Raw genomic sequence first — 12,719 nt, forward strand, 5'->3', positions numbered from 1 at the left:
TTCATGAGATCCTAGAGAAAACCACCTTTGAGTTATCTGTAACTCTCTTAGTGGTTATTTGGGGTTTTAAATTTTAATTGTTCTGATTTAGATTGCTGGTGCAGTTTTGCACTGCGTGTGCTTATGGAGAAAAAAGCAGCACCATGTGGAGATGGCCAGGGCCCGTGGCCTGTCCACCTCCAGCTTCTGGGTGAAAGGAGTGAGGGCTCAGGTCCCTGCATCCCTGAGCAGAGGACCACCAGGCTCACCAGCTGGTCTTCTGGAACCTTCCAGCTCTGTCCAACTTGACCAAGACACAGTAAGAAAGTCGCCTCCACAGTGATGAGAAGTCACAGCTCAGCCACGGTGCCACCCAGGCACCCAGAACTTTCCACCGTGGGTGTGAACTTTCCACCCCTTCTGACACAGCCAGCACTGGCTGTGGGATCTAGTCAAAACAGGTGGCTTCAGCATTTCCTTCTGCTTGTTTTTCTATGGAAAAATGCAAGCCGAAGTCATTAGAAGATGTGTCCCAGTGTCTGTGCTCTGCACAGTCCTCCCTTGCCACCCCACTGTGCATGCTGAACACACCTGTGCATGCATACATGAAGGAGCATGCGTGGGTTCCCACCGTGGCCACCCTGTCACTTCCAGTGTGATGCTGGCACTCAGATGCTCTCTGGCACCTGCCTGGCTTCCCTCACCCAGGCTGACAGGTGGGATGCTAGGAGGCTCCTGTCCTGGTCCTGGGGGCTGCTGTGATCTCACTGCAGGCTTCACATCACTACAGGTGAAGGCAGAGACCTCCGTAAGAGACAGGGAAGCTAAACATGCCAGCCGGGGAGGGCTGGGGAAAAGGAGAGGGAGTTTAGATCATTCTTTTAAAACTCTCTTCTCTTCACCTCAAGATTGGTTGGCATTCAGAGAATAATAGAATCTTTGCCTTGAGAAAGCTCAGTAAGTGCACTGCACAGTATTACTGTCCTGTGAGAGTACAGGGACTGGGAGCATCTGCTCCACCTTCACAGCACATCCATCAATTTGACTTCACGGTGAGTCAGTATTTGACGAGTTCCTCTCTCTATCACCATTGAGGAAGCCCCACTCTGGCAGTCATGGGGCTCCAGGTTCATAGCTGCAATCTACCCCAAGCACATTTCTCGTTAAGTACATGTTGAATAAGAGAATGAAGGATTTGCTAATTAAACATTTAGGGATCACTGCCTAGGTCAATATCACAGTTATCAAATGGCATCTGCAGTGTTAGAAGCTGAGGATGTGTCCCACCAAGAAAACTGCCATGTCAGTCCCTTTGACTTTTAAGATAAAGGAATCCATGGTGTTTGTTTGCGTGCTTGTTTTTGCTTAGGCTTATTGTCCAAGTGGGAAGGGACCAGAAAGGACCTCCATCTAATGTGATCGTGCAATTACAAGAGGCAACTTGTAAAGCACAACTGTGCAGAGAATTCTTAGCTTTGCACATCCGCACTGAGTAGCACCAAGTTGCTGGGAATTGGGGCGTCTCCATGCTGGGTTGTGTTCAGCACCCAAGAGTTTCCTGCTCTTCTTTCACGGGTCCATCAGTCTGTGGTCTCCTGAGCAGACCTGGGTCCATGAAGAGGGTTGTGGGGAGCCCTGAAAGGGCCCTGTCCCTGTCTCCCAAGAGCCTTGGAACAGATGTGGAAGAGCAGCTGGGGGGCTGAGTGGAGCCAGGCCATCAGAGAGCAGATGGGGACCCCTGGAGTGTGGGAGGGCTCCAAGCCCCTGGTGGCTTCAGAGCTGAGTTTGGAGGGGAGAGACAAGTCCACCGAATCCCAGGGATCCCTGCACACCCATGTTGCAGCAGCACAGCTCAGCATAGCTGAGTCTTGGAAACAGCTGTGTGTCCACCACAGTGGAGAGGTATCTACACGCGAGTCATTTCCAGCTGTGCAGAATGATAAACTTGAGCCACCTCAGGACTATCATGTTAAGTGAAATAAATCAGACTCAAAAGCTTAAATATCACCTGGATGCTTTTATATGAGAAACTCGTCATAAATAAAGAACAACAAAAAGAGATAGCTGAGAGGAATAGATAGATGATTTGTAGTAAGGAAAGGACCGAGGGATGGAGGGAGAGGAAAGGAAGTGGGGAGCCGGGCTGAAGATGCAGATGTGTGGTGAGGATGCCTCAGCTCACCGTGAGGACTGCAGTCAAACGCACACCAAGAAAAGAAAAATCGCAGCCAAAGACAAGTCCGCCGCAGCCGGGTGGAGAAAGGCTCAGGGTTTTCCATGAGAGCAGGAGGAGCCCCCGGGTGCAGGAGTTCTGTGGGGAGGACTCACCTCATGAGGTGCGCCTGGCCTGAACCCTTTATAGATCGCAGGTAGACCTCAGGGTGCTCCAGGCCTGTCCTCACTGGATTTGCACAGGTGAGGATCCGAGCAATTGCTGGTTTCCCAGGGGACAAATCCAGGTCTGTGTGGCTGCAAACCCCCCTTTTGATTCCACTGTGAAACTCCAAGATGTCCAGCACGGCCCTTCCTCTCACGGATGGACCCAGAGCATGGCCAGACTCATTGTGCTCCACACCTGTGGGATCCACATGGGCCCAGTCACCCTCTGCATCCTGGCATCATCAGCCATTGTTCAGCTTCAATATTAAACCCTTTTGTTCTCTGGCCTTTGATAGTCCTGGAAGATTCATGCTAGTGTCGACACCCACACCGCCCAAGCTTTCGGTTGATCTTCCGGGAGTATTGTCTAGTAACTCCGGGTTCTTTCCTCTGTTGAAACACAGACCACATTTCAGATTGTTCTAGCAATCTAGTCACATCGCTTTTCTGTAAATAGCATAGTTCTTGGAAACTATATACATCAATTTATTAGGTAAAATAAGAATAGGCTGGGTACTGTGATTCTTCATATAACGAACACTAGTAAATATGCAAATACTTCAATACAATACTGGAGACATAATTTTATCTGCGACTTCAGGGTAGATTTGCAGATGTCTTTGTGTGAAGTCAAATAGGCTCAGATGCCACTCTTCTGGCCAAGCTTGAACAGGCTTAGAAATGTGAGTCAGGACGAAAATGTTCAGCTATGTGTTTATGCATACTTTCCACATAAGCCCCTGCGCGAGACCACGCATCCAATGGATCATCAGCTCAGGCTCAGGGGATGGCCGAGGGAGGGTCTCTCATCGCATAGGGACAACTGTTCTGAGGGGACTTTGAAGACTTGGAGAATATATTAGGTGGGGCTGCAGTGACTTAGGCGTGTCTTCCCCAGTGTCCAGATTTTAGGGAATAACTTTGACAAAGTAGTCACTGAGAACTACTTTGTAATCAGGTCTTATCATGGACAGTTTTAACTAAGAGAATCCGGAGACTTTGAAACAGTTACCTGCTTGCCAGAAGCGTTGGTATGGGGCTTATATTTCCTTTCTTCCTCCACAGCTCCTTGTGGGTATAACGTGACATCCCAGAATGGCACCATTTATTCCCCGGGCTTCCCCGATGAGTACCCCATCCTGAAGGACTGCGTCTGGCTCATCACCGCTCCCCCAGGGCACGGGGTGTACATCAACTTCACCTTGCTGCAGACCGAGGCTGTGAACGACTACATCGCCGTCTGGTAGGTGACCTCCCAGGATGAATGCGCCCACAGAGCTGCCCTGAGCCAGTGCACAGTGGCCCCTGTGTCGGGCAGTGCATTTACAGGCACATCACGAGGTGCTGACAAAGCAACACCTGCCAAGGCCGGGCAGGCAGAGGGAGGCTGATCAGGGCGCATCTGGGTTTTGCTTCCTGGTGCAGATAGCCAGGAGCACCTCTAGTAGATGAGGACATTCCACGATTGCTTTAGTTTACATTGTAAGTGGGATTTTTAAAAAGTGGTGGGATCCTTTGCCATGATTGAATATTTCGAGAACTATTGCAGAAGTGGTTAAGCAGGGCCTACCATATGCCCATTGTTTCTGAGAAAGTGGCTGTCCATGGGCTGTCCGGGGGAAACTGAGATGGCCCAGCGCCAACATCAAGGTCAGAGTTGGGGCCAGGGTGCTGCTCTGGCCCTCAGGTTGTGAACTGGACCTGGGGAGTGACCACCTAGCCTTTGGGTCTGATGTGAGGGTTTATAGTGGAGATGGCAAGAAAGGGTGCAGGTCCCATGACACTTCCACAGGAAGGCTGGCACACACTAGGGCGCCAGGCAGGGTGCACCATCAGAATAACTGTCACAGAGCTGAGGAAGAAGCTGCAGGAGTGTGTGTGTGTGTGTGTGTGTGTGTGTGGTGAAGGTCTGTGTGCATATTTGTCTGTGTCTGGATGAGGTACGTTAGAATTTGGTTGTGCATGAGTGTTTACTTGTGTGTCTGTGTATATATATTTGTGTGTGTCCATATGAGAGTGTGTGTCTGTGCATGTGTGGGACTGCTGTGTCTGTGCACGGTGTGTGATATGTGGAGCATATGTGTGTGTCTGTGTGTGTAAGCATGGGTATGAGAGTGCTTTTGCGAATGTGTGCTGCATGTCTGTGTGTCTCTCCGGGGTGTGTGTTTTTGTAGATCTCTCTGCACAGCTCTCCGAGGCAGCAGGAGTGTCCATCCCAGCAGGCACAGACAGCTCAGGGCCACACCCATTGGGAGCACAGTGGAGCAAGGATGTGGGGAGGCTGTGAGAGGCTGTGTCCCAGGCAGGAGGAGGCTGAGGGCAGCAGACAGGAGAGAGGGCCTGGCAGGCGGGAGGTTGGCACTCAGAACTGCAGGAATGCATCTCAGGAGGCGCCGGGCCTGAGTATGAAGGGGCTCAGGACCATCCCAAAGCAGAACTGAGCACGGCAGCGCAAGGCACCATCACTGTTTCTCTCGACGGCGCTGTGGGGTGAGGTAAAGCAGGCACTGGCAGGAGGCTTGGGAAAGACAAAGACCGCCCGCTCCTTCAGCTGTGTGGCTACAGAACAGAACATCCTGTTTCTAAGCACAGGATAGAGCATGGTGATTGTGTTGTTTTGCTTTAACTGCTGTCAATTACCTGCAGAAGTCGGTTAAGTAGACCTCACTGCATCTAGACTTTAAACCATGGGGCTGTAGGGGAAGCAGCTGCCCAGCACCTGTAGCACCAGAATGAGGGAACGAGCGTGAGCCGGGGCCACCGGCCACCTTCTGAGCTGGGGCTGGAGCCTGCGTCCGGTGCATCCCCTCCAGTGCTCTGTGTCTCCCAGGGATGGTCCGGACCAGAGTGCGCCCCAACTGGGTGTGTTCAGTGGGAACACAGCGCTGGAGACAGCCTACAGCTCCACCAACCAGGTCCTGCTCAAGTTCCACAGTGACTTCTCCAATGGAGGCTTCTTTGTGCTCAATTTTCACGGTCAGTTTATTCTCACCCCATTAAGACCCAGAACCCCGTGAGAAGTTGCCCCGAGTCCAGCCCAGGTCGCTCAACTGCCCTAAAAGCCTGGAGTGTTGTCCTGCAGGGAGTTCAGAGCTGCCCAGGACCCTTCGTTGCTTACTGAGGTCTTGGTTAGCTTCGCACGTGTTACCAGGCTGCATTCTGTAGCCAGCTTGAGCTCATTCCAGCATTTACTTTCCTGTGAGCCTGTGAGATCCCAGGACGGAGCAGAGGGCATCTTTGCAGAGTGGGCTGGAGCCGTCCGTGGTGGAATCTGCTCTTTTGATTTCCAAACACATGCACAGCCAGTGAATTCCAATGTTACATTTTTGGAATCACACACTTTCTTTCCTTGCACTTTAAATGTTGCTCGGCATTTAATCATTATATGAGATTATAAAACAGTGAGAGCAAGGAAAGTTTATGAATCAATGATTTGTCCATGGAGACATTTCAGTGTACAAAAGAAACGAAACTTTTAGAGAAATGCGTGTGTGTTGTTTTGCTCATTCGGCAAGAGTAACTGCCATGATGCTCATGCTTTACATGAAACCTTAGCGTTTCAGCTGAAGAAGTGCCCGCCGCCCCCCACGGTGCCCCACGCAGACATGCTGACGGAGGATGAGGACTTCGAAATAGGTAAAGCACCCTCCACCACAGCGCCGGGACCCTATGTCCATCCCCACCCGTCCTGCACTCATGACACACGGCTGCTGACGGAGTCATTTACCAGTGGGCCGGGAAAAAACTTCCCTGCAGCACTGCTTTGCTGGGGTTTTGTGCAGAGATCATGACTTGAAAAGAAAATGTTCTTCCTTCTTCATTCCCATGACTTTTGTTTTGCCATTTGCATTTAGCCCTTGCCATTTTGAAGGTATTTTCCTCTTTGGCATGTGCTAGCTCACTTGGTTTTCAGCAGTTTCCAGAGACTTTAATTAGCAAAGTGTGTTGCACGCACTTGAGAGGAGATGAATCATTTGTAGTTTAAAGACCGATGACGACAGCCCTGACCTTTCGCGGAGGCTGGAATCTAATTGGTATCAACATACCTAATGCTCATGTTCACAGATCCAGCTTTGTCATTTCTCCTTGGTGGTCTCACCCATTAAAGAGTCATCCAGTCACATGAAGACAGCGTGAAGGCACATTTGCAACATAATTGCTACAACCCAGGATGTCTCTGTCCCAGTTAAAAACTCTGTGTCCTGTTGTCGGGCTGTGTTTCAGGCCACCAGTCAGACTCTGTGGCCAGTTTCTGGGCTGCTCAGGATGGCTCTGTTGGCTGGAAAGGGGTGCAGTTTAGGCCCTGCCTGGGGTGCTGAAGCCCTGCACATCCCTTGCTGGATGTCCTGCCTGATAGGCTCTGCCTCCCCTTCTGTTTACTTCACGAGCAGGGGAACGGGAACACATAGGTGTATCAGTCACAGAGTAAGGAACAACCGAATCATTTCTGTGCAGACACTGGCTGTTTAAGGCAGGATGTTTGAAGGAGGAACTGAAAGTGAGACTTCCCCAAAGCAGAGGGAAGTGAGTGCAGACCGCAGTTCTAGCATGGTTTGCACGCTGTCCCAGCTCCCTCAGCAGCCACGTGTTGAGGCATCCACCCTCAGGAGGCCCCAAACTGACCCTGCTGTTGTGTCTTGCCTCTTCCAGGCGACTTCGTGAAGTACCAGTGCCACCCTGGGTTCACCCTGTCGGGGAGCGACACACTGACCTGCAAGCTCAGCTCCCAGCTGCAGTTTGAAGGCCCGCCCCCCACCTGTGAAGGTACGCACCCTGCCACATACCACACACTGTTAGATGCCACCATGCCTCTGTGGGCACACCTCCATTCCTGTCTGAGCAGTGATGGTCAAGACAGAAATAACCTGCTAACAGGAGCTGCTGGTGATGCTTTTTCAGCTGGCCTTAGGAAACAGTGCCACATTACATGGTCTTGTTTCCCCAGTAATTCTTCAGGAAGATGTTCAAGCTCATGGCAGAGTCCAAATAATTTTAAAATAAACAGCTGAGTACCTGCCTCCAAGGCACCTCCCATGAGTGTTAACAGCACTTCACTGATCACGATGAGTCCATCTCTGTTACCTTCATACCCACCCGTTACTCTGTTACATTTTTATTTCAAGGTCAGCTTTGTGCATCACAAAATTCTTTACCTGTAACCCAGCTGGAATAGAACTAGCTAGTTTAATATTTGTTGTGTAAAATTTATGACAGTGTGTAACTCTTATTTGTTTTTACATGCTTTTAAAATAAACAGACCATGTGCAAAAACTGAGACAGTCTGCAATAATAGAGTAAGATTTGAGGCTGACTCCATTGCTTCAGAGGACTAGATAGAATACAAGTATATTAAAAATATAATTTAGTGGGCACCATCATCAAATACCATTGGAAGAAAAAAGCCTTCAGGACTGTTAATCAACTCAAATGGTCCAAGAAAGTCAGAAACATTATCAGTTCGCTAACAAAAAGCTTTCCAAACTGGATCCAGACACAGTATCCCTGGCAGTGGACTCTCCCCGATGGGAATCTGGGTGAATTCACTCTCCAGAAAGAGGGAAGTAGCTCAGCAGACCTGGAATTTAGAAAGGGGAGAACCAGGAGGAGTCCAGACTGCTGCCCTGCTCACCACGCAGCAGGAGGAGGACTTACCTTGTTTGTTGACTTGGTAGGAAGACGCCTGGAATGAGTGGATTATCATGTTGAGTGTTCTGTGACAGTGGTATCCTCTGTCCCATTGGAAACAGCCTTCCTCATCATGAAGGTCTGCAGGTTGCCCCAGTCTGATTTGGCAAGGGCCCATGGCCCAGGATAGGCCTGAAGGGCTGAGAGCTATCTACATCCTTCGCCATATAAAGGGAACAGGTTCCCACCATCTGAGAAGGAAAGGACCATGCAGTGCGGAATCAGTAATGACTGCGCATTACCGCTGTGTTTAGCCTCATGCAGTCACAAGTGGGGGTTTTCTGGAATTGACTCCTGCTGCAATGCTAGACTCAAGGGTACTAGGATTAAGAGTGTGAATGCTGCCTGCCCTAAGTAGTCTGCATAACATAAAGGGGCAAGAAGGCTGTTGAGGGCTCCTCTCTTGCGTCCCTGTTGCTTTTGCCTCCATGTGGATGCCATGAGCTGTTTCCCTCTGTGACATCCCTCTCCCATGTTCCACCCTGCCTTAGAACCAGCTAATTATGGACTGAAACCATAAACCCTTTCCCCTTTTACTTTGGGTGTTGGGTATTTTGTCTCAGCAACCAGAGAAAAGTAAGTAAAACAGAATTTGGTACCAGAGAAGTGGTGTGTTGTGGCTGTACCTGACCATGTGGTTCAGGAGCCTTTGGGAATAGTTTGTGGGAAGGGAAAGGCTTTCGAAAGTTTGAAGATGCCGGCTAAAACAGAAGAGCTGGAAGGCCTTAGGCTGTACAGTATAGGAGATTCTAGTCAGAGCTCAGAAGACAAGAAAGCTTGTAAACACCAGGGTGAAGAGGTTTCTGCAGGAAGAAGGACTGCATTGGCTGCTGGACTCTAAACAATATGTTATTCCTTGGCAGAACATTTGTCTGAATTTTACTCATGTCCAGAGACTTTGCCTGAGGCTGACATTAAGGGCAGTGGGCTAATGAATCTTGCAGAAGAAATTTCAGTCTATGGTTGAAACTGCGGCGTGGCTGCAGTTGGGGGCTTTTAGCCAGATTTATGTTGAGAATCAAGAGCAAAGAGCCCAGCAGAATGATTGAAAACATTTAGAGCTTGGCCATAAAGGAAACTCTAGCAAAGCTGTAGCTTGCAAAGATAGAGCAGAGGAGATCTCGACTGCTGAGAAGGAACAGAGAATAGAAAAGTTGGCTTGAGGGCATCAAAAGAACTGGCAGGACTCCACATTTTGCATCCCCAAATTATCAAAAGTAAAAGACTTTGCTTTAAGAAAAGATCCCCAGAGCACAACATTCCAGAATGGTAGCAGCCAAAGGAAGTCATTCCTCAGGATTTGGTTCACAGGCACTGGACCCCTACAGCCAAGAGAGAAGGAAGCCTGGCTACTGCTCCAGCTGGCGGCAGACCTTGGCATCATCCCTGTGGTGCAACTTTTAGCACATGCAGAATTCAAGAGTCATAGGGTCAGGAAGGCTTCCACCCAGATTTCAGAACAAGGCCTGGAAGGCCATACAGTGCCCCTGAGAGGGCAGAGTGAGAAGCTGTGAGTGTGAAGCCGAAGGTGCGTGGAGACCCCAGAAGGTCGGAGAAGCCAGGAGTGTGAAGCACCAAAGAAAAGCTGCAAGGAGGGAGCAAAGCCAACCCAGGAGAGAAGCCACAACCACAGGCAATGCCATAGGGGCAGAGCCAACCAAGCCCTTTGGAGTTCACAAGTTGCCACAGATTGCCCAGCATGCTGGAAGTGGAACTGTGTGATTTAATGCTTGCCCTGTTGGACTTTGGACTTGCTTTGGTCCCATTCCTTTGTATCCCCTGCTTGTAACCTTTGGAATGGAAATGTCTATGTTGTGCCCCATTCTGGGGCACTTTCATTTGAAGGAACTTAAAGGGGACCTAGCTCTGTTCTTTGAACAATTCGTTGTTTTAAAACAGGAAAAGCAGGCATCATGGTGCACATTGTGATCCCAGCACTCAACTCTGGGAGGCTGAGACAGGATCTCAACTTCAAGCCCAACCTGAGCAACTTAGTGATTTTTAACAAGACCCTGTCTTAAAGTAAAAAAATTTACAAAGGGGGCTGAGGATGCCATGTAGTGTGATGCCCCAGATTTTCAGTATCTTCACCTCCACCCCACTCCCACCAACTGCAACAAACAGGAAATCGGAGCCAGGCCTGCCTTTTACAGAGTCCTTAATCACTTAAGGGCTTAATTATAAATTTTCTGAAGTGCTTTCTAATTATAATCCCATTCTAAGTACTTTTGATTATTTGACTGACCTGACCCGGATCAAGTGGAGGATGGTCTCCAGGAAGTCCCTGACGAAAAGCTGAGACCCACTTCCTCTGCATCTTTGGCTGTCAGGACCTGCTCACCTGAGCTCTGCTCAGACACTGTCAGGGTTGTGGGGAGCAGGGCGGGTCTGTGTGGGTTCTGTGACCTGAAGATGGGTACCGCCCTTTGGATGGCAACAAAGAGAGCATGGGGTGCCATAACTGTCTCCCCAGTGCTCCAGAAGGTGAAGGATTTCATGGGGAGGGGAGTTCCTAGCAAAGGTTTGGATCAGACAAGGCCAGGTGGCATCTGAGAGAGTAGTTGGCTCCCCACAGCTTCCTCTTAGCACATCTTTGGGAAGAGTCCCCTCCGTTGGATGGGGACCTAGTGTTCAGCCAGCATTGGAAAGGACACTGTGCCATGTGACATCATCCTGTGCACCATGGGACCCCTAAATAGTTTTCAAAATATTCATTTACACAAAGCTGGAACGTACATTTCCAGTGCACTCTGCAGAGTGTCCCTGGCATCCGGCCACAGCCCCTCCTGTAGAAGGCAGCAGAGGTACCTCATCCTTCCCCAGCTGTGACGGCAGCCAGCACCGCAGGGCCCCATGCAACACAGCCCTCACCTGTTTCAGGAGAGCCCCCACCTTCACGTTGCTCTCAGGCCTCCAGGTGCTCCTAAGAACCAATCTCAAGGACTAGAAACTCAAACTTCTGTTCCTCACCCTGTGTTACTAATCCTAGTCTTGTATGACTTTTGCTGAGAAGCTATAAGATGCCTGAAATAATGTGCTTCATATTCTTAAGGCTCAAATTTTATTCTCCTTCAGAAATAAGCTAAAGGAGGGACTATGCTAGGGAACCTGGCTACAGGCTCAAAAGCATGTCTGAGGCAAGCTCCTCTCAAGTGTCCTTGGTGGGGCCCTGAAGATGTCCCCATGGTCATTTCCAAGAGCCCGGGGGAAGTGCAGGGAGCTTCATGTGTGGAACTGCTGGGGAGTGGGTGGTGCAGCTGGCAGAGCGTGCATCCAGAAGTCACCCCGTCCTGGTAGCGTTGCTTCTGGCAACCTGAACAGAGAGGAGCAGGAAGGACCAGGACTGTGCAAGAGGTCAAGGCACCGGAAGGAGACAGAAGGAACCCATCCCCGTGTGATTTTAAAACCTGTATACTTGAAAACAAGTGTCATTACAACTATGAAACAAATTATTTACCAAAAAGAGCATTTTAGGAATGGGAGAAGTAAGCCCAGCTGTTTGTCACTTGTGAGCCATTTCTGATCTGGAAGCTCAGAACTGCTCTCCAACCCTGGGGTGTGCTGATTGCTTTTCAGGTGGATCTCAGCAACTCAGTGGAAAGCGTGCTATTTCCAGGTGGCCTGAAGCCCCAGGGTCACCTACCACCATGGCCACGGGGTGCAGAGAGGCCTGTACAATTCTGAAGTGCTGTGGGATGAAGGGTACTCGGTAGCACCTTCGTGCCCAGTAAAAGAGAGATGAGGCCAGCCTTTCTCCTCTCTCTGCACTGTCAAAAGCACTTGTACATCGGGGACCTTGTTATGACCCTGAGGGGTCACTGTTTCGGCCTCCACTCATAGCTCAGGCAGCACAAGCTCTGGCTGTCATTGCGCAGAGCGAGCGAGCAGGTCCTGGCAGCTTCAGAAACCCGCGTCTCTGCTCCGACATTCTCACTGTGCTCCTCCTCCGGTGTCAGGCAGAAGGCTCCTCACAGAGTAACTCCCTCCGCCCCGGAAGGGCTCACCCTGCAGCTGAGCTGCTTCAGGCTGTGAGTTCCGGCTGGAATTATATTATTGCCATTAATTCATCATTGTAAATATTATTAAAATCTGATCTAAAAGACACACTTATTTAAAATAGTCTACCATATGTTTTATCATTGGTGGCTTCATCTCTAAAAACTTTCTAAATTTTAAGGTACATATCAACTCATATAAAGATGAATAGAAGAAAATAGGAGACAGAAAACCTTTCATTATATACATTTACTTATCAGCACATATTTATATTCTATAAGTTCTGGTAATCTGTTTGAGAAGCATCTTTTGTTTAAAATATATGTAAAAACAACAGTACTTAACAAAGTAGAAGGAATAATTCAAAACCAAAATTCATTCCTTTGCACACAAATTCATTGTCATTGATAAAGAGCTGATTATTAGGTTTGCTAAACACTATAAATTGTTTTAATACATATCTGTCCCTTCATGAGCCATTACCCAAGGATAGACAGGCTTTCCCCATAATAACCCTACGAGCAAGGTATTGTAGGCTCATAATATGACAATGCAGAAACTACTATTTAAGGTCACTTTCAGGGCCTTTGTTTGGCACATTCATACCTATGCAGATTATTTTCATTTTAATTAATGTAGAAGAAACCAGAAAAGGAAAAAAGGAAGCAGGAGAAAGGTGT

The 12,719-nt window shown here is 49.1% G+C and overlaps 1 protein-coding gene across 1 annotated transcript in view; it reads left to right on the plus strand.

Moving 5' to 3' along the window:
- Positions 1-12,719, plus strand: part of Csmd1 (CUB and Sushi multiple domains 1) — a 1,140,625-nt gene that overhangs the window by 1,031,007 nt on the left and 96,899 nt on the right. Inside the window, exons 43-46 of the mRNA XM_010620376.3 lie at positions 3,424-3,601; positions 5,189-5,334; positions 5,914-5,994; positions 7,009-7,122. Of these exons, the coding sequence (XP_010618678.1) occupies positions 3,424-3,601; positions 5,189-5,334; positions 5,914-5,994; positions 7,009-7,122 (519 nt within the window). The remainder of the gene's footprint in view (positions 1-3,423; positions 3,602-5,188; positions 5,335-5,913; positions 5,995-7,008; positions 7,123-12,719) is intronic.

The sequence above is a fragment of the Fukomys damarensis genome, unplaced genomic scaffold, assembly GCF_012274545.1.
Source record: "Fukomys damarensis isolate Sample0158 unplaced genomic scaffold, DMR_v1.0_HiC HiC_scaffold_18, whole genome shotgun sequence".
Taxonomy (NCBI): domain Eukaryota; kingdom Metazoa; phylum Chordata; class Mammalia; order Rodentia; family Bathyergidae; genus Fukomys; species Fukomys damarensis.